Genomic DNA, 22,131 nt, shown 5'->3' with positions numbered 1-22,131 from the left:
TTTCTTGCCAGAAATTTCTTGCCACTATTCTCTGCTCTGCCTTTTCTACCCTTTCCTTTCACAACAATCTATCTAGTAAGCATTTCTAGAAACAATTGGGATATAACAAGTGGGAAATATTAAGAATAAAGACAGCAAGGGGTGCCTGGATGGCTCAGTAGGTTGAGCGTCCGGCTTTGGCTTAGGTCATGATCTCACAGTTTGTGGGTTCGAGCCTCGCATGGGGCTCTGCACTGACAGCTCAGAGCCTGGAGCTGCTTCGAATTCTGTGTCTCCCTCTCTCTCTGCTCCTCCCCCGCTCATGCTCTGCCTCTCTCTCTCCTTCAAAAATAAATAAAAACATTAAAAACAAATTAAAAAAAAAAAAAAAAAGAAGAAAGAGAGCAAAGTGAAATAAAAGAAGCTTCACACAGGACTACCAAAAAAAAAAACCCCTGAGAATTGGTATGAGGCTCTTCTTCACTGCTGTAAGCTATAGTAACAAGAGTAGTGGTTTGTTTTTCCCTGTTGAACATGCCACTATGAGGGAAAGGGCTCCTCCTCTTCATTCATCTTTCCAAACTACCGCCAATCATGTTTGGAGCTAGAAATCTGTAAGGATGAAACCAGACGTATCAGACCATTTAAACACCTAAAATTCTCAGGGTTCCGTTTATTCTCCAAATACGTACTAGCATTTCAAACTTCAGCAAACTTGATTTTTTTTAAAATTCAGAGAAAAAGTGGCAAAGCAAAATGTCATAAACCTCAGATCTCCTTACAGCCTTCAATGAAACCTGTGTCATATAGTTAGACTATGATGAGTATGGGTTTGTTTGTTCACTGTTTTTAACATAATCTGAACTAGGTGCAGAAAGTATCTTTCAGAGTTACCTTCAGGATAAAACTGCTAAAACACACACAACACACACACACACGCGCGCGCACTATTGTTAAAGGTTTTTTGTTAAAAGCTGTTGAGAGGGATTTCTTTAGTAATATGACTGAAGAACTGTGCATATTGAGAAAGGTAAAAAATATTGAGAAGATAAAAATCATCAATTCCCAACACATTATAATTCAGTAAAACACCAAATGGTAGTTGTAATGTCAAATAAGACTAAGCAGTATACTTCATTATTATTACTATTTCACAATAAGCTTTATACACTACCAGTCTTCAGTCTTAATGTTGAATACTATAAATATACCAAAAAAGGCTACAAGCACACTGAAAATGGATATTTTACAAAGGCCAATTTCTGGTATTTAAAAAGTTGTGACTAAATAATTTATTTTGGAAAATAACAAATTTAAAACACAAGTTAAAAGAGAAAGCATATGTGAAACTGTCCTGTATAAGATACCCTTTGGCTCTTTTTAACACCCAACTTCTAAAAGACCTTCCAAGGAAGTTATTTTAGGTTTAAAACTTAACGGCTTTTACTTCCGGTTCCACATTTTCTTGTCTCTTATTCCTGTGGTTGACTAGATTCAAGCATATGAGACCAAAAACAAAACCGCTTTCAATTACTTGCATGGACTTTTTTAGTCGACTACTAATTCCTTCTATATTTTGATTTGAGGCGGAGTATGTCACTCAATGGTGCTATCAATGGAGCATGAAAAAGCATTTCTACTGATTCCATTTTTAAATAAACAAATCAAAGCCTAGCTACCTAAACTTCAAGTGCCACACTTGAAGTTATTAATCCTGTCACAATATTCTAAAATCTTCTACCTAAAATGCCTTCTTTTTGCTACATCAGGCTAATTCTTACAGTAAGTACATGTTGTCATGTGGTCCCTTCCTAAAAAAGCCTCAACTTCCTCACTAAAAAATAAGGATAATCTGCATTTCACAAGGCTGCTATAAGGATTAAATGGTTTAAAATACATAAACTACCCAGCATCATAGCCTGAAACACCAAAGGTACTTAATAATAAATATCAGTTGCTTTCTCCTAGAAAATTCTGTATTATGAAACTTTTTTAAGGTGTTAAATTAAAGTAATGCTATTTTGAATCCATTTATTGATAAGGCCATGTACAATTTTATGCTTTCCACTCTAAAACGGTCAGATTTTTTTCTCAAGGAAGCTGGAGGATGGGGGCGGGGCTGGGGGGGCAGGAGACAAAAACTGAAAAACAACACAGATGTTTTTGCTGTTACTTTCATTCTCTTATTTTGTTGATAAGCTTGACTTTTTATCACTTTTATTATCTATTTTTCCAAGAAATGTATTTTTCTTGTTTTGTTTTGTTTTGTTTTAAGAAGTCTAAAACTAAGCAGATACCCTATGCCAAAGCACACCTCAGAGTGGGTATCTTGGTTGCTGAACACTTTGCAGATTAAGGTCTCAGTCTCTTTAAAAGATTATTGACAACTAAGCATTCTCTCACAGTTATGAATTATTTCATACCTCTTGAAGGTTAAACTGGGTTAACTTTATATGCAAACATACTTTTTCATTCTTTGCGCTCAACCCTGTTGTTTTCTACGCCACAGAATCCCCTGATGACTAAACTCGTCGCCACCTCTTACTCTCAACTTCTCAACACCCTCTTGTCCACGCCAACACCCACGCCTCTGGAAGAGATGCCCGGCATTGTTTGCAGAGTTGGAAACAATACACTTCCACTGGGGTTAATTTACATCAGATGCTGCCTGGCCTGGGGAGCGGAGTGCTGTCTTTTTTAGCCTCTTTCTTCTCCGGCTCCCGCCTCCCTTTTTTAATTTAAATTACTCTTTTTATTTTAAAAACTTCTGGATGTTTTATTACCTTGGCAGCTTCACTTTTTCTCTGGACTGACTAAAAAGGTAAGTTTAAACAGTTTTTCCCAGGTTAATGTCTTTTCTTTTTTTACACGTGTATCTGACAACCAGAATCTATAGTGTTAAAAGTACAATGATGATGGTGCATTTTTACCACGCTAACTCATGTTGGGCACAATTTCACTGTTCTTTGTAACCTAAATATACAAAAAACAAAAATGTTATTTTATATGCAGTTAAATTGGCCGTTCTCTAACCATCTTGATTAATAGCAACACATGTGCTGCTAAAAGGATAGGAAAGGATTTGATGCTTGCTTTTGCTGGTTCCATCCTTTTTTTTTTTTTTTTCCAGAAAACCATACATTATACATGCAAATACAGTAAGTCATTGTTTCCTTGAGTAATATTTAAAAGTATTTAAATGTTGAAATCTAATATTAAAAATATTCTAAAGCCAGCTTTCCTTTGAAAGCCAAAAGTCTCCAAAAATTGTAGATTTAAGAAATTGTTCAGATATCTGAAAAAGAATAAAGTATGATAATTATCTTTAATAAAGTTACAATTAAAACCGTCTCAGAGACCAAAATCCTAACCTTCCAACCAAATTTCACTTTATTAAATATTTTATCTAAAATCACGTAAGTTAAATACGTTTAGTCAACACAGTTTAAAAATAAGGTATGCAAAGACTCCCAGCACACGCAAATGACACAAATCATTAAGAATCACATTTCAAATTTACAACACTTCCAACTGTGCGATTCCATAAGTATGAGTACATGATTTTAACTTTTAACATTTACTTTCTGCACCACTTTTTCTTCTCTTCTCAAACTAGCTCCCCCTACACCCCCCCCCAACATACATATAAAATAGATCATTTAGGCCGGTGGTATTTTAGTACATCGCCCCTCCTCCTCCACTTAGACAGTCTTGCCTTTTATATCTATGTGGAGGTTCCCATGGCAACACTCACTTACACCAATACTATTTCCAACTGAAATGAAAGAAGCCAAAATCTAAATGCTCCATTACCAAATTACACACACCCTGAAACGAGTAAGGATTTTTTTTCCTATTATTTTTTAATGAAAAAGTAGGTTTCTGGAATTTCTGCAAAAAAAGTCATTTAATATTACAGAAATAACTAGAAAAACAGAGACATTGTAGGCAATTTTATATATGCATATTATTACACGAGATTTGCATGGGCTTTCATTACATAAAACTGATATGCTGATCCAAGAGGTTTACTCAGTTACCATTATGAATAGTAAGTATAATTTTTACTAATCCAGTCTACTGTATCAAATTCTTTTTTTTTTTTTTTTTTTTTTTTTTTTTTAAATGTTGGCTACATAGCTCACAAAAACCCTGGTGAGAAATTCTAACAAAACAAGCCAAGAAGCAATTCATGGGCAGCAGGAGGCAATTCCAGAACACAGGCACAATCTATAAAGAGAAACCACTACAGCTTTTTGATGTTAAATAAGTAGGAATATCAGCATACAACAAAGCTAAGAAACAGACTGTTGTATCAAGTTTAAAAGTAAAATATTCAGGGTCAAATGTCTTGAGTACCTTTGTCTAGACTATTTTCAAATGTGCCACTTTTAAATTTTTATAATTGTTAAAACACAATTCTCTTTCTGTAATACTGAAATTTGTATATATTTAGTTTTAGTACAACACACATTTCAATCAAGTTATTCAAAATATAGAGAAGGGGAGGTATGGGTGTGTGTGTTTAAAAGCAGGAACATCAAGGTGGGAGGTCAAACATTTACTTTGAAAACATATACATTTCTTAAACAGGTTGTGCACACTTCTAAGAAGCCTGGACAGAAGAGGCAGGAATATAAAATGAGTAAAATTTCATAAAGCTTTTTGATAAATGATCAAAGCTAAGCATTAAACATCTCTGCATGGTGAATACACTTTTTAAAAGGGTAAAAATCAACAGAGTGCACACTGAACCTTATTTATTCTGACAACATATCATAGCACCTAGATAGGTTGTATTAAATAATTTGTTTCTGTACAGTTTATTAATATATGCAGGTTCATAAAAAAAAGAGCAACGTATATTTTCATTTAAAAATTATACTTTTATAAAATTTATAATGAGGGGTTTTTTTTTTTCTTGCTTTTACATTATCACTTTCTTAAAATGAGCTGTTTTCGAAAGACTATAAAGACTCCCTCAAAACCAGTACAGGAAACTGCAAGAATTTACTTTCCCAAAAGCAGCTTTTAACACATGAGCATGGACTGCCTAATGAATCTCATAGTTAGGCTTGTGAGAAGGACCCACTTGCACCTTTCAGAGGTCTTTCCCTCTTTTTAAAAATTCCCATACAGGGAAACCTGCTGACACTTTTTTTTTTTTTTTTTTTTTTTTTATAAGGGCTGGGGTGGGTTTGAGTGTGTGTGCGTTGGGGGAAGGGGTGATTTGTCGAATTGGGGAGTCTCTGCAACATCTGTGAGGGTTTTCATAGTCAGGATCCTCTCTCGAGTGTTTAGAAAAGCAAAACAAAAATAACCAACTGTTAAATGTTCGCTTTACCTAAAAAAAAAAAAACTAGCAATCCTCTGCACATGTATCAACATTTTACTTTCAATATTCACCACCTAAAAGCAAACATTTGCAGCATTCAGAAATCTCTTCAGGTCTTTGGAGACATTTAATCAACCTTGGTATCAGATGTATTTTTAAGCCAACTTCAAAGGCAAAATCTAGAAAAACGATTATGACCTCTCTTGAACAAAAAAGAATTTATTTTGAAAACCTCCCTTTATCACAAGCAGGTTTGGATGCAATGCCACCTGGTGGCACAAAAAAAACTCTTAACTAGTCTTAGGTTTTCAGAAACTGAGCTGCTGAAACTCCAACCATCCCTTAGAGTACTCTACCCTCTCCCAAACAAGTTATTCATCCCACAGTTTAACAACAACGACCATTTTTATTTAAAAAAACCTTAAAATTTTTAAGGAATTAAACGCAAGTGACAATTGCTTCAATGTTTAAATACCCTAACAGCAGCAAAATAGTGCTTCGAAAGCCTAAATTATACCAAAACTTCAATTTTTAAAAGATGAAATGTTTAAGGACAGGGGTAGGGGGACGGCAAGGATGGAGTAACCGAGCTGCTTTGTAAAATTACACTGTATAATTAATTCCATGGTAAGAATGTTTTTATGGTGTGTTTTGGTGACCTTTTATTACCATCAAGTTCACAATGCTGGTGGGCTGCCTTTTAATCCCTCCGCAGACAAAGGCCCTAAATAAACACAGATCCCTTCCTGGGAAAAAGTCCACTCTGGTTAAATGGTAAGGAAATGAGTAAATCATTAGTAATCTTTAAAGCCAAAGCTATAAACTCAAGTTACCTTAAGTTGAAATGAAAGTGTCCTGCAAGAGTTTCAAAGTTCTGTCACAGATAGAAATCTCCAGCTCTCGACTCCAGACTAGGCGCCAGCTGATAAACAAACAATTTAAGTCAAGAGCTGGAGAATTCCCAGCTTTTTCATTTAATGGCTTTGGCCAAGAGTATTTATTGCCTCCAGTTTTATTCTCACTTAGCTCTAAGAGGAAATTTAAACTCATCATTATCTTAAAGCCCCATATGGGTAGCAGTCAGCTCACCTGATGGAGCTCCCCTTACTCTGTACCAGTCGGAGCCTCTACTAGAAGTGATGCAATAACGTAAACTAATTAACTATAGTTTTAGGTGGACTTTTTAACAGGCTAAATAAATTTTGTTCAATATAGTTTATATTCCCACTCGGGGTAGTAACAATTCCAAAAAGTTTAACTTTACAATTTTACTCCAAACTACCAGCTAAAATGGAAAAGGACAATGCAATTGCTCTGTCGTCCCCACGTGCTCCTGCCTTGCCTGCCTCTCTCTCCTCTCTCCTGCCCTTGTCCACTCGCCCTTGAATGTCATATAAAGTAACTTTTCTGAATCAAATTTAGGCTATTCCTATTAATTTTAAAATATCCAGTGTTGTTCCATCTATTTCTAATAGAGCTGTATGCAAAATTTAACATGTAAATACCTTATCACGAAAAGCTGTTGATTTTACACAAGTACTAATAAGAATATAAAAATACAGCCCAATTAAAGATCATGAGAAATCATCAAATATTTCTTAATGCTGTTTTTAAAGGTTTGCTACTGAAGATAACACATCTCAAAGTCATTATTACGCTGTTGCTTGGATTCCTTTCTCAAAATTATCATTCGCTTTTAGAAAAAAATCTCATCCCTACTTAGGATTTTATGTCAAAATAATTCTTTTAACTACTGTAATGTTTGCAGATATCTGACAATCACAAGTAAATCAACTATTCTTCCTCTAGCTGCTTGTCTAATGAAAAAGTGCTGCAAGAAGATGTTTATGGCCTAAAACTACACTTTATAGGTAAAGGGTTAATAAAAATATGGCATTAATGAAGAGAAAAATTCTTTCCCTCCCATTTCGTAATTTTCAGAAAGTTTTACAAACCTATCTTGGCTGGAAAAGCCAATTAACCATTTCAGTGTCTGCCAAGACTGTTTTTCTACTCTTTTAATATATGTACACAGTACATTAAAAATGTTGGTCACTTGAGAACAAGTATTACCCTAACACGTAAGAATTAAGGGAAATGAAATGTAATTAATGATAAGACTATTTGTATGCCCAGCCTCATATTATGTTTCGTTTTTAAAGACCTCCCTAAGAACAATGCCGTCCCAGAGACCACGAGGGATAAACATTCTGATGACCATAACTAACAGTCAACTCAATAAAAAAGATGTCAGGGACAAATCTTAAAACTCTTAATACTCCTCTAAAAAAAGTCCACATCTCTCACAGTGATACAAGTAATCTGACCTATATACGAAACAACAACAAAAACCTTCTACCTTCAGGTCAAGTTTAAATCACTAGGAAGGAAGAAGAGAAGGTAAGTCTGCTGCCATCCCTTCACTGGCCCTAATGGAAGGGTCCTTACTATGAAATGGGCCTCTAAATTTAAAATTCTCACAACTGAAACACCCAAAGCAATGTAAAACAAAATGGAACCATACAGCAAATATAGAGAGGGAAGAATTTAAATTCAACTTACTATACTTTTCATTTGCTAACATTATCAAGCTATCTTTAAGAAAATCAGACATCTAAAAAAGAAAAGAAAATCAGACGTCTAGAAAACCACAAATAAGTCTGATAACGGTCTGATGGCAATGACAAGGCCCTCGTCAAATTCGTAATTCCGTTTCCTCCTCCCGCTTTACCCCCAGTGCTATCCAGGGATCACAAGTCAAACAAAATAAAGACATAATACACAACGTATACTGGAACTAATTTCACACTGCTTAGCCATCAACAGATGTTAATAAAAAATAAATTATATAAGGAATAGCTTCAGGGGATTTATTTGCTAAATATACTTTACCTTTATATAAACACCACACGGCAGTTCTGAACTGTGACCAGACCCAATTGTGTCTGGTCTGACTTACATCCTGAATGGCAATTAAAGGACATTAAAAATACCCTAGGATTACTTCAGACAGGACCCCTGCCTTATCCATGCACTTTCCAGCATAACCATGTGAAGAGAACACAGTGTCCCTCCACCACAGGACAGAGCCTGGCAGGATCGACCCTGGTAATGGTTACCTGACTGGAAATGTCAATGCAATTAAATGCGTGGCAATTAAAACCTGGCCTGCAGATTTGGAGATGGGGAACTGCAAACTGCAAGAGCGTAAATTCTGAGAAACAAACTAGGTTGTTATTAGCAATAGTAATTATTACTCACAATAAACGATAACAGTAACACAAGCACTGAGTGAACTGATCACCTGGCCTTCTCTAAGCCATTCTTCTACTATTTTCTTAGGAGACGGATTATTAAAGCTGCCTCAACTATGCTACCTTGGGCAGGGAGTCAGCAGTCTTCTCTAAACGTGTTAAGAACTCATTAACACCTTATATAGGGACTCCTGTCCGTGACATGTTGTAGGGAGTCTTAAGCCTGCCAGAGAATGTAAAAAGAGGTTTTTATGGGCACCTCTTCTTAGGGACTAATTTCAAAGAAATCCTTGGAATTTATTTACCAAACATTTCTGAACTACTTGTGCAAACTGGAGAAAATCCTAGGCAAAAAAAAAAAAAAAAAAAAAAAGGTATCCTCCAGAGGCAAAAAGGATACTTAATGAATATAAGGCGATAAGTAAAATTGTGGGTAAATGTAAACGGCTGACATAATTAACCCATTTCTAGTGTGCTGGCATTGATGAATTTTAGGTCACTTTCAAGGAAATGCATCTGTCCATCAAACAAAGTTAAGGAAAATTTTTAATTATTTGAGTTACTAAAGCTTTAAATACCACGAAAACAGGCCAAGGAAAGGCTTATTTTAGCTAATATTTTTCAAGACCGAGTAATTCAAGTCTCTCCTACAAAAGTCAATGCCATAAAACGCTCTTTTTAAACTTTTTTTTAATGTTTATTTATTTTTGAGAGAGAGAGAAAAAGAGAGAGAGAGAGTAAGCGGGGGAGGGGCAGAGAAAGGGAGACAGGATCTGAAGAAGGCCCTCTGTACACAGAGCCCAGTGCAGAGTTGGAACCCATGAACTGCAAGCTCATGGCTTGAGCTGAAGTCAGATGCTTAACTGACAGAGCCACCCAGGTGCCACTAAATTCTTTTTTTTTTTTTTTTTTTTAAGTAATTTCTACGCCCAACGTGGGGCCATCAAGAGTCAAATGCTCTATCGACTGGGCCAGCCAGGAACCCCTGCCACAAAATGCTTTCACATTTTATAATAGAAGCCAGTCATGTAAAAAGAACTAAAAATCATAGTAGTACCGTTCTTTAAAGGAAAGGACTCATGAAAATGAATTACCTTAACCATGTTAAATCAACCTATTTCCAAACACTAAAAAATAAAATCTTCCTGAGGTAAGATTAAAATGTAAGAGTAAATGCCGCACACAATACTACTGTTTAATCGAACAGCCTGTGACAACTTGAAAAAAAGACCTCTTGGGATAGCCCTTCCCTCTCCACACATCATATACCCACGCAAATTCAGTTGTATGAAATTTGGTGAAAGCATTTACTTTTGGACAGAAATAGCAATGCTGCAGCCCAAAGGCAAGTAAATCTGCCAAGTTATAAACCTCTCTAAGAAAATGTTTTAATGAAATGCCAACAAATCCTTAACTATGATGGTGTTAGGTGCCAAAATAGAAATAAGTTTTGTTTTTGTGGTCCCTTTACCCTAAATTAGATACAGATCTGGTGGAAAAACAGTAGATGCCCAGTTCACTGTTTTAAAAACAAGAATGGAGTGTGTGTGAGACTTTCATTGAGGAATTGAGCAAGCAAGTCCAGGACTCTAACAGAAATCCCTTAATAGGTTTTGTGCTCACTACTCCGTGTTCTAAGAACACCTCAAACAAATTACTAAAACTTAACCCAGCCAAATAGAGTATAAAATTTGGGTTCCCGGTAGGGAAACACATACACACCAGTTCAATTATTTAATTTTGACATTAATCCCTAACTGGAGCAATCCGGTGTAGCAAATCAATGAGGCTTGCCGGCTCAGACAGCCTTGGGCTAAGCACAAGTGCCACCTCAGAGTGACTTCAACTCAAGGTCTCTGGGCAACTCTACAGACAGATTAGGCAATCAGTGAGTTTCTTCTTCAATTATTCAAGCATAGTTAAGTGCTGTTAATTACGACCTTGGAACACACTGAACAGTATTTGGTCATTAGTCACAAACAATAGTTTTTAATTTGCTTTATGTCTAGCATTCATTATACACGAGAGCTGATCAAATTGGAACTAACCTTACAGTAGCAGACCCTCTCCAAAAACAAACAAAAAAAGCATGTATCCAAAATGGTGTGACAAGACAACATTGGACTATTAAAGGATTACAACTTTCATACAGATGTGATTTACACAAGATAGAGAAATAGATTAAGGCATCATATCTGAGGCCAGTGTCATGGGCTACCTTACCTAACAGCCTAGTTAGCTTTACTTTGATAACCACAGATAAACGAAGGCATGGCGTTAGACATACGGGGAGTCAATTTATAGGTGAGTCAGTTCAATGAACGCTGAATACAATTACCTGCCAAGTCCTGGTGATACAAAGATAAATGTTCCACAAACCTACCAAGCTTGTTCATACCTCAGAGCCCTTCGAGCAGCTTCCTCCGCTGAAATACCCTTCCCCCAGACTTGTGCCTTCACGTCTCTGCCTAACTGCCACTTCCCCAGAGAAGGCATCCTGTCCACTCTATGTAAAAAGACCTTCCCCTTAAGTCTGTGTCATTAGCTGTTTACTCTGCCTTTTTTTTTCTTCATAGGACTTACCATTAAAATTATTTTTGTTCGTTTACTCTCTCTAGTCCTACTAACTCTTAAGCTCCAAGTGACAAAAGACTTTTCATGTTTTCAAAGCACTAACTCCAGCACCTAGACCATACCCACCACATAAAAGTACTCAATAAATGTTTGTTGCATGAAATGAAGAGTGAAGCATGTCCCTTGCAATCAAGGTACTGTCAGCATAATAAAAAGAGTGTATAATCAGAAAACAGTATATAATCTTGCAGGAATTGTATAATAATTTTAAGTACATTTCACTGAAAAAAAACACAAGACCTTCAGTTTTTTTAAACCTTCATTTTTAGAGTTCCTTTCTTTCCCTAAAAGTTCTAGGCTACCCCTAATATCAAGTGAACTTTTTTTTTTTAATTTTTATTTATTTTGAGGGAGAGAGAGAGACACAGTGCAAGCAGGGGAGGGGCAGAGAGAGAGGGAGATACAGAATCTGAAGAAGGCTCCAGGCTCCAAGCCGACAGCACAGAGCCCGAGGTGGGGCTCGAACTTGTGAACCACGAGATCATGACCTGAGCTGAAGTTAGACGCTTAACCAACTGAGCCTAATATCAAGTGAACTTTGAATTTGTTAACAGTATAACAAAAACTGAAACTAAAGGTGATAAGAGAATTGTATGAACTAACAGATTTCCTTTTTTCTTTGCTTAAAGAATAGTCACTAACGAACTGTAAAATCTAATTCCAAATTCCACTAGTTCGTTCCCGTGGATATAACTGGGAATCAATCACCTATGAGGTTTGTAGTTAACCTTTAACATAAACTTTCCATTTCCAGAACTAAAACTTCTTCTGTTGCCCCAGAATCAACTGTATAAATCGAATCTGGTATTATTCTTTCTCTATATATCCATACAGGTAAAAGTCAAAGTATTAATAGCCACCCGAGAAAGGACAAAGACAGTATTTCTTTACAATGCCCAACATGTTGCTATGATCAAACTGTTAGTGAACAGTTCCCTTTCTGGTTGCTAAGTACTGAGAAGACTGCTGTGCTACATTATTTTGCACTGTGTAACTATTTATACATCATTTTTATTAGTATATTTTCCTAAATCCTAAACTTCTAATGCAAGAACTTCCTCTTTAAGTTGTTCTGAATTACTATTCTACTTCTTTTATCCTACCCCCAGCCCTGTGATCATAATCACACTTCCCAATGGCATCTAATATTACAATATAACATTTTGAACACAGTAATTACTTAATATCTTACTGATGTTACAATGCAAGGCAGATACTTGAACTTCAGAGAGAGGTCAATGATCTGGAGATAAATAAGCTGGAGTACAGCCTGGGAGTGAGGAAACAACTGGAGGAAAGCTCAAAATATTTGACATTAATCTTGAAATTAAAAAACTAGAAACCAGAAGATCTTTAATGCAATCCATCATACTTTATTACATGCTCGCCAGGAGATATACACTGGAGATAGAAAGTGGAGAAAGACATCTGCCCTCTTCAGAGTCTAGCAGTGGAAGAAACAGGCACAAACAAGAATCACACCATGGTCCTTGCAGCGGCAAAGATACTATACTATGGGGACACAGAAGAAGGGCATGGAAAATAGCTTCACTGCCTTCGGTTATAATCCTGTCAACTCCATCTCCTTAAACCTCAGAACAGATCCTATCCTAGTCACATTCAAACATGTTAGGGATGTGTCAAAATATTACTCGACTTTCTCTTTTTCTGGACATTTATTTGATTAAACAAAACATTGGATCCACACGAAAGACATGAAAGACCCAAAAAACTCTGGTTCTATCCCAACTCATCAGCAGAACAAAAGACTCCTGAGAAGCCAGTTAATAAACATTTCGGGATGGGGTGAATACAATAGGACTATTCTGATCTCTGCAGAGGTCCCCAGATTTGAGAATAATGTCCTCTCAACCACTGCTTCTCAAACGACTGGAACAGAATTGTTAGGCCTCTTCCAGGTTAGAAGCCAATCTCTGTGAGTCAGAAAAGAAGGCAATTTTCCCTTCACCTCCCCACCAAAGGTTTTACTACACGGCAGTGCTAGTTAGTTAGCAAGACAGAAGAGAGAGGACCAGCCACTAGGTAAAATTGTTAGAAATGGTGTTAACAGTAGGCCACTGCTTTGAAAAAGAGGAAGGCCACCACAGGGTGGGACTAAAGGGAGAAAAGGTCTAACAGAGTGTGGGAAGATCCTCAGATTGAGTTGGGAGAGAAGATTCTAGTCTAGATTGGCTATCAAGCTAGAGAACTCTGGGCAAATCACTTAACCTCATTGCGATCTCAATTTCCCATCTGTAAAATAACAAAGTCAAATTAAGTTATTACTGAAGTCCCTTCTACTAATAAAAATTCTAAGAGCACAAAAGACACTTAAAAGCTATACATACTATTTAATATTGAACTCCAGCAAGTCTATGAAAACACCGTAAGATTTACTGAAGTTTTACCAACTTACTTTTCCAGATCTTACGAAATATAGGTATCTCATATCAGCTCACCAGGGTGGCTACTTCAGTAGCATTTAGGCAAACATTCTCCTTTGTAATCAGGAATACAGAGATACAAGTCGGACCAGTTTGCAGCAAACAAAACTCTTTCCTGGACTGGCTTAATAATAAACTTCATTTTAGCGTCTTAGCTTTAGCATTAAAGTTGGCCTTTATGCTAACTGGGGTACTATCATTCTCCTTCAGAAAGGGTTTATGACACTTAAGACTATGTAAGCACAGGCGGCACACTGATCGATCCATTAGGCAACAAACACTTCTACATAAGAATGGAAATATCAACTATATTGGCTCCATCAGTTATTTACTGCTACGTAACACTCCAAACTTAGTGGGTTTATTTGCTCACAATTCTGTAGATGAGCAATTTGGACATCTGTAGCTGGGCAGTTCATTTGCCTGAGCTCAGTAATACAGCTGCAGTCATCTGGGAAGGTGACTCTGGCTGGATGGTCAAGATGGCCTCACTCGTACGCTTGGTGGTTAGTGCCTGTCTCTAGGAGGCTAATCCAGGCTTCTCTATGTGACAGCAGAAAAGTCCCCATGAGCAAGACAGGGCCAAGTGCTTTTCAAGTCTATCCTTGTGTAACATTTGCTAACATACCACTGGCCAAAGCAAGTCAGATAGCTCAACTCAGAGTCAATGAGTGAATGGATACACAGAGTGGATTCAGAGATGTGAGTCATTAAAGGTCATTACTATAACAACGTACCACACTAGCTGTTAGCTATTTTTTAACACTGTAAGGAGATGATGATTTTATAAAGGACAACTTTCCATTTAGCAATCTCTATTTTCCTCCTCAGATTACGTTAGAATTTTACAGAAAATAATAAAAAAAAAAATCTAGTCTTGGTCTTGAGCAAATGACTGGTTTCTTCAGTCCAGCCTTTCTAGAAAGTCTCCAGCTAGAAACAAGTCTTCAACTAATTACATATATACGTGTATATTTATGCACACATATGTATGTGTGTGTGCATGCATGTATGTATATGGTATCTGATTACACAGTAATTCTGGAATATTTGGAAATTATGAAAAATCATAATACCTATAATCCTACCATTCCAAAATACCCAGATCCCCACTCTTAATATTTGATATAATAATATGCTTTTAGAATCTTACTACTGAGAATCCTTGTCCTTTGAGATGATCATATGATTTTTAAGTATGTTAATGTAGTGAAATATATTTATAGATTTTCTAACATTAAGTCATTTGTGTACATATGAGATAAAACAAACCTGGTTGTAGTGTTTAATCTCTTTTACGCATGGTTGGATGTAGTTTGCTAACATACTTTTTAAAAATTTTTACTTCTGTATTCATGACTGATATAGACCTAAAATTTTTCTCTCTCATTTCTCTCTCTTTCTGGTTGAAGTATCAGAGTTACACGGGTCTCCAGAATGAGTTGAGCAGTGTTTCCTCTTTTTCTATTGTCTGGAAAAGTTCATAGAAAAACGGAGATGATCTGCCCCTTGAAATTCTGGTAACATTCACCTGTAAAAAAATCATCTGGGCCTAAAGTTCCCCTTGCAAAATGATTTTTTCTTTTTTACCATTTCCTCAACTTCTTTAACAGTTAAAAGAAGATTCAAGCTAGTTACTTCTTGAATCTGTTCTGAAAAGTTAAATTTTCTAGGAACAGCTCTAGCCCAACGCATAGCAGTTTGGACCAAAAATTCACAACTCTTCAAGGTTGTGACATCCTTTTGTCTGAACTTAGAACAAGCAATGTATTTTGAGCATACGGAATAACAGAAGTGATTTTGTTTTGTTTTTGTTTTCAGTGAGGAAACGGAGACTCCTATAACAGGTCTAAAAATATGTGGATATGTCTGGGGTACCAGAAAATTGTAATTGCTTCTTCTGACAAACAGAAATAGGTGTGCATAGATTTTAGCTGCCACTTACCACCAGAAACAGGGGCATCCATGAAAACTGCTCCCATTTTCTCAACTTCTTTGGCCAATTCTTTTGAAACTGCAGGATCAATAGTACTGGAGTCTATTAAGAGCGAGCCCTTCTTCACTTTTCTAAGTAAACAGATAAAAGTAATAGTTTAATTATAGGTTTATAGATTTAAAAATATAGCTTGCAATTCTGCATAAACATTTCATGCAACTACCTATAGAATTAGAATCTACTAAAAGTTGCCAGATATCAAGGAGGTCTTTGGTTTAATATTAAAAACATTATTAGAACTGGTTAAAAATCTCAAATTCATTTTCAGATCAATTAAAGTTCAAAGTAAACCCAAACTCTTTCAAACAAACCTAAATAATCTAATAAACTACGTGTTATAAATTCTGGTTTTAGGTGAAATACACAATACCATAATAATATAGGTAAGCAATTTAAAACACCTGTTAACTTTAAAAGGTCTATTTGGTAAGATTTAAATTTTTGTTTGTAAAATAGCTGGGCTCTTTAAAAAGTATTTTATTTGTCTTTAATAAGCCATGTTGCCAATTTCACATATCCATGTCCTTTCCACTAGGTAGACTAAACACAACATTGAAATTCAGCCATTTGCTCGAGGGTGGCATATTCGTTAATAATTACAGCTTTTTAAAGATAAAATAGGGGCGCCTGGGTGGCGCAGTCGGTTAAGCGTCCGACTTCAGCCAGGTCACGATCTCGCGGTCCGTGAGTTCGAGCCCCGCGTCGGGCTCTGGGCTGGTGGCTCGGAGCCTGGAGCCTGGAGCCTGTTTCCGATTCTGTGTCTCCCTCTCTCTCTGCCCCTCCCCCGTTCATGCTCTGTCTCTCTCTGTCCCAAAAATAAATAAAAACGTTGAAAAAAAATTTTTTTAAAAAAAAATAAAGATAAAATAAAACATCAAAGAGGCAGAAAGGAAAATATAGGAATGAACCTAGAAATCTCACAAATACAGTTTTTTTTGCTCTTTATGGTAAATTTATATATATACATTGGCAAAGCGGGGAAGCAGTCTTTTCCTCTATCATATTTTACATCAATACTAAATGGCATTCTTATAATAAGATAATTTTGTTTGTACTGTAAGTACAGATTACATCTATCTACATGGTTCCCTTATAATCTATGTCTATCTTCACTGGCTAGGAAACTGACCTACATTGTAAATTTTTTTTAATTGTAATTTATTTAAAGAGCTATGGCTTACCTTGAATTCAAACTTCCCAAAGTCCTTACTACAGATCAACTAATCCAGATGACACGTAATCATAATCATGATTAGAAAATTAGAAATGAATAAATATAAATACTGAAGAAGAAAATAGAATATCATTGCTAAAAAACTATTAAAAGAAAGAAAAATCGGGGCGCCTGGGTGGCGCAGTCGGTTAAGCGTCCGACTTCAGCCAGGTCACGATCTCGCGGTCCGGGAGTTCAAGCCCCGTGTCAGGCTCTGGGCTGATGGCTCGGAGCCTGGAGCCTGTTTCCGATTCTGTGTCTCCCTCTCTCTCTGCCCCTCCCCCGTTCATGCTCTGTCTCTCTCTGTCCCAAAAAAAAAATAAATAAAAAACGTCGAAAAAAAAAATTTTAAAAAAAGAAAGAAAAATCTTTTTATAGAAAAAATAGCATACAAAATATGATGAACAACCATTTTAAACATATTAATTGATCTGGCCCAAATGCAATGGTATATTCCACAGAAAAGAAATAGCATGTTCTATTACAGGTCACTATAAGTATGTGGAGTTTCACTTGATATAACCTAAAACATAGAATTATGTTTACAATAATTAATTTTAATGATGTGATATTAACATTCCTTAGATCTGAAATATATTTTCTTTAATTTGACATAAACATAAGAATTATTTACCAATAATTAATTTTAATTATGTGATATTAACATTCCTTAGATCTGAAATATATTTTCTTTAATTAGAGAGAGAGAGAGAGAGAGAGAGAGAGAGAGAGAGAGAGAGAATGCAAGCAGGGCAGAGAGACAGAGGAAGAGAGAGTGAGAGCCCCAAGTAGGTTTCACACTCAGCGCAGAGCCTGATGCAAGGCTTGATTCCAGGACCCTGAGATCATGACTTGAGCTGAAATCAAGAGTCAGATGCTCAACTGACTGAGCCACCCAGGTGCCCCAAGGGTCTTAAATCTTGAAGCAAATGGGAAAGTGTCTCAAAAATTACATATGCACTGAGTGTGGGGAAATGACCCTGACCCAGAAGAAAATAAAGAACCACCCATAAAAAGCAAATTATAGTTTAATGTAAAGCCGCAATATATGAAAGCACTCCCTAGACAAAACTGCTCTGCTAGTTGGCCACCATATTCCTTAGCAAAGAATATTAATAAGCAGTTGGTCACCACACAAACGTTTAGTAACTTTTCCTGAAGAGGCAAATAAGCAGGCAATTAAGCAGGGCCATAACTGGAACAGACTAGATAATGAGACCACTAAGTCAGCTCAGGACCACACACACCATGGGCCTCAAGGCTCTGTCCAAAATGAGCGTCTTTCAACCTTCCCTGAAATCTAAACATTTATCTTATCAGTTTTCTGTCTAATAGCCAAGTGTCTTTTGCTTGCAAGTTACAATTCAATTTCCAAAAGCCTCAAATTTCACATATTACAGTTTCATGAAATTAAACACTTTCTTTTAGCCCTATGTATGTCTACAGGACCTACCAGTTTGTTCTCTCCTTGCTGAAATTCAACATCAAAACAAGTTAGAAACAGGAACCATAGAGACCAGCAAATTAAATAGGAAATTCAACCACTGTCATTCTAACACAACCACAAGGATTTGGCAATAGGCAGAAATTAACCAAAAGGTTCTCAAAGCCAGAGAAGCTAAGCACTGGCTAGAAAACTCTGACCCAAATTATATTTTATTTAAAGAGCTACTGCTAACCTTTAATTCCAACTTCTCAAAGTTCTTACTACAGATGTACTAACCCAGAGGACATACAATAACTTTTTATAATATAATAAAATGTTAAATAATAGTGTTCTTTCCAATGTTTGGTTTTATTTTTCATAGAAAGCTTTTCCTGAATTTCTATAAACCATAAGAAAATTATGCTTGTAACATTTGTACAGTTTAAAATGCAAGCTTTAAAAGTCTCTTAAACATGTTCGCAATGAAAGCATAAGTTTAATCCAAGAGTTAAGGAAAGAAACAGAAGCAAAAAAAATTATTCCCAAAAGTCACATTCTTGCTTTCAGTGAAAAAAGAAACCCTTTACAATGAGAGAGAAACCACACCATTCACTTTTCAGAAACAAGAAAACAGTATAGAAAGTCTTCACGAACATCATTGTAATTTCCTAAAGTGTTAACAAATATGAAATTCATGAACTACGATAACAAGAAAATTTCCACAGTTGAGAAATACATACTTGAGAATTCCATTTGCTCCCGAATAAGCTTCTATTGCATTGATACTGGTGGGCAACATTGTAATAATTCTGTCAGCTTTTTCAGCTACATCTGCTGGGCAAGACACTACCTTTAAAAAAAATTACAAAGGCACATTATTTCAATTAAAACGGAGGCAGTTTCAAGAGCCTGAGTAGGATTCACTTTTTATGCATGCTGACAACAGTGACAGTGAATAAAACTGATTTATTTCCAAATGACCAAAAAATAAAAAAAAGCTTACTGCCTAAAATAGAGAAGCTATTCCTTACACACATACAGATGCAGTTTCTATGGAATCAAATCTACTGTTTATTTTAAAAAGTGTGAAGTGAGTTGAGGGGGAAAGGGCAAAACCCAACAGTCCTGGGAACAGACGCACTTCTCATGGATTCCTCCAACTTGGGTTCTCAAACAGCATACTTTTTGGTAGATGCTTTGACTAAGAAAAACATCCTAGTGCAACGGGGATGGCAGCTAAAGTATAGGATTCACTAGTGATTTCATAGGCAGCAAAATCCCCCAGTAAAATTTCAAGTCCCGTTTACCACCAGTCTCTAGTCTCCATTTTCAAGGGGGGGAAACAAAAATGAAGCCTGTACAGAAAAGAAAAGGTCAGGACCAGGACATGAGCACTTAACTGTACCAGCTGTAAGTACCACCATAAAGGCTGAGCGCGCAAGCTACCAGGACACGTGTGGAAACTATAGACACAAGACATACAAACAGGCATCAAGGTCCGCTCTCTCACTTCCGCCCTCATTTCTGCCTTATGATGACTACAAACATACCGTAAAGGAAGGTGGCCGTCCATCCTCTGTACGTGTGCATGCATGCACAGATGTACACGCCCTCACCCACGTTCCCCCAAACCCTTGCTCTCTCTCCCACGTGCACCCTGATATGCCTCGCCAGCCAGCTGGCAACCGAAGAGGTCAGAAGAGACTGGGAGTTCACTTCTTGAGTCAAACTCTCCTTTAACAGGAAGAATCCACCACCACCCCAATTGTGACAAAAGCTCCTCTAAAGGTTTTTCTCTCTTTAAAAAAAGACAAACGGCTACCAGGGGGATAACTGCAGATTTCTCTGTAGAATGGTGTACACATGTATTAAAAATGGACATGTTTTCTGCTAGGAAACGTGAAGGAAACGTAAGCATCCTAGAAATGGGAATGCCTCTGCTTTGCGTGTGGCAGAATTATACCTAATGCTTTCTTTTCGTCTTTGATGTGCGGTTGATGAGAGGGAAAGAATGGGAAGGCAGTGTGTGAGTTCAATATTGTGAGCTAGAAGTGACCACAATCCAATTTTCCCTAGAAGACTATTAGCTCCTAAATCAAATTCTAGATGCAGTTTTAACATAATTTCCTAAGTCCTATTTTAAAACTGCAGGCGGTCAAGTATCCTAGCATTTTGTATATTAATATTAAATGATAACATAAAATATCTCACACCCCAAGACAAAAAAAACAGATATTCTCTCTCTTTCAGTGTTTCATTCTAAAGGCAATATGGCATTTTAGAGTCTCCAGTGCAGCACATTCAACATGTACGTTTTGATACCTCATCAGGATTTGCCCTAAAAGTTCTGAAAGAAAAATTTTTTTCCACACAATTACGAAGAAATACCCCAGTTACGTAAAAACCTTTCCTACGCCCAAACAAATGCTGAGATTCAAAAGAAGGAGACTCTTTGCTGGCAAACGGTTCAAGTGTACTCAAGAAAAACAGCTCAGGAAGAGGAGTATAAAAAAAGGAAAAGCTGTAGGAGTCCTATTTCTCTACTCCTGGACTGCATCAAAAAGACGGGTTCCACAGACAGCCTCCTCTGTTCATCCCTCCTTGAATGAAGTAATACAAACAGTGCAAGACGATGGCATACCTTTCAGTGGCCTTTCCTTCCAGGATCAGCTCCAACTCTCTTGATCTTTCAGGGACTGCGGTAAGCCCCGAGGTCTAAGAGTCAATTTCAGACTCTCCCTTAGGAATTCCGTGAGTCTCTTCCATTGAAGGAAAGTCGATTTCACCTAGACAACTCCTTGAGAGGTGCCCTCAGGGACACCAACAATTAGTTCACAGATCTAAATGTACTTCACACCTCCAAGCTTCTCATACCCATGAACTGGCAGTGCCTATTCATGCAACTGCCAAGTGCATGGGGTGCCCAATCAGCCCCCTGCATCCCTAGCATCTGCTTCTTGGGATGCCTGGGTTGCCAGAGTACTGCTAACCCCTCAATTATATAGGAAAGTGGTGTCAAAGCTCACAGGCCCGGAAAAAACACACAATGATACTGATAGCTGGAATGTCACCACTGCACTGGCCACAACTGCTCCGTATCTAATGACTATCTACATTTGGTACATTATAACAGTCTCTAATTTGCACTACAGAAGGCGTGTTTATCAGACAGATAGACAGACATGTGTGTCCAGCTATTCAAATCATCTTGACTTCCACGTGATGTCTTCAAGCCTCTGAAATAATTGACAAAATTTGGCCATGACTCAAAAGCTGCGGCGCCCCCCCGGCGGGCACGACAAACCTTGTTGCCAGTCTGACACTAACCACAGAAGTCTTTAGGAGCCAAACTAATTAGAGTCCCTTCAATTACATTTACTAATTGAATGGATAAGCAAAGACAGCATGGATCACTGAAAGGAACACTAACTTGGGAAGCTAGAGACCCAAGTTTAAATTTTTTTTAATGTTTATTATTTATTTGAGAGAGAGAGAGAGAGACAGAGAGAGAGAGAGGGCGACAGAGGGGCAGAGAAAAAGGGAGACACAGAATCCAAAGCAGACTCTAGGCCCTGAGCTGTCAGCACAGAGCCTGACAAGGGGCTTGAACCCACCACCTGTGAGACCATGACCTGAGCCGATGTTGGATGCTTAACCGACTGAGCCACCCAGGCACCCCAAGAGACCCAGGTTTAGTTGCAGCTCAGCCACTAAGCCAATGTGTGACTTTGTGCAGATAACTTAACCTCTCTGGCTTCAGTTTCTGAATCTACAAGAATAGTGATTTGGGTTCTCTTCAAGGGTTTCTATCCCAGAGTAGAAAGGAAACTTAGGCAAAGAAATTTTCACA

General features: G+C 37.2%; 1 protein-coding gene across 1 annotated transcript in view; it reads right to left on the bottom strand.

Moving 5' to 3' along the window:
• The window catches only part of HIBADH (3-hydroxyisobutyrate dehydrogenase), a 111,560-nt gene that overhangs the window by 69,764 nt on the left and 19,665 nt on the right, over window positions 1-22,131 (bottom strand). Inside the window, exons 3-4 of the mRNA XM_040472379.1 lie at window positions 19,022-19,131; window positions 15,592-15,713 (exon numbers count right to left, since the gene is read on the bottom strand). Of these exons, the coding sequence (XP_040328313.1) occupies window positions 15,592-15,713; window positions 19,022-19,131 (232 nt within the window). The remainder of the gene's footprint in view (window positions 1-15,591; window positions 15,714-19,021; window positions 19,132-22,131) is intronic.

This window comes from Herpailurus yagouaroundi, unplaced genomic scaffold (genome assembly GCF_014898765.1).
Source record: "Herpailurus yagouaroundi ecotype Mexico unplaced genomic scaffold, PumYag 100, whole genome shotgun sequence".
NCBI classification, from domain to species: Eukaryota; Metazoa; Chordata; class Mammalia; order Carnivora; family Felidae; genus Herpailurus; species Herpailurus yagouaroundi.
This window is presented reverse-complemented; position numbering and strand designations above follow the sequence as displayed.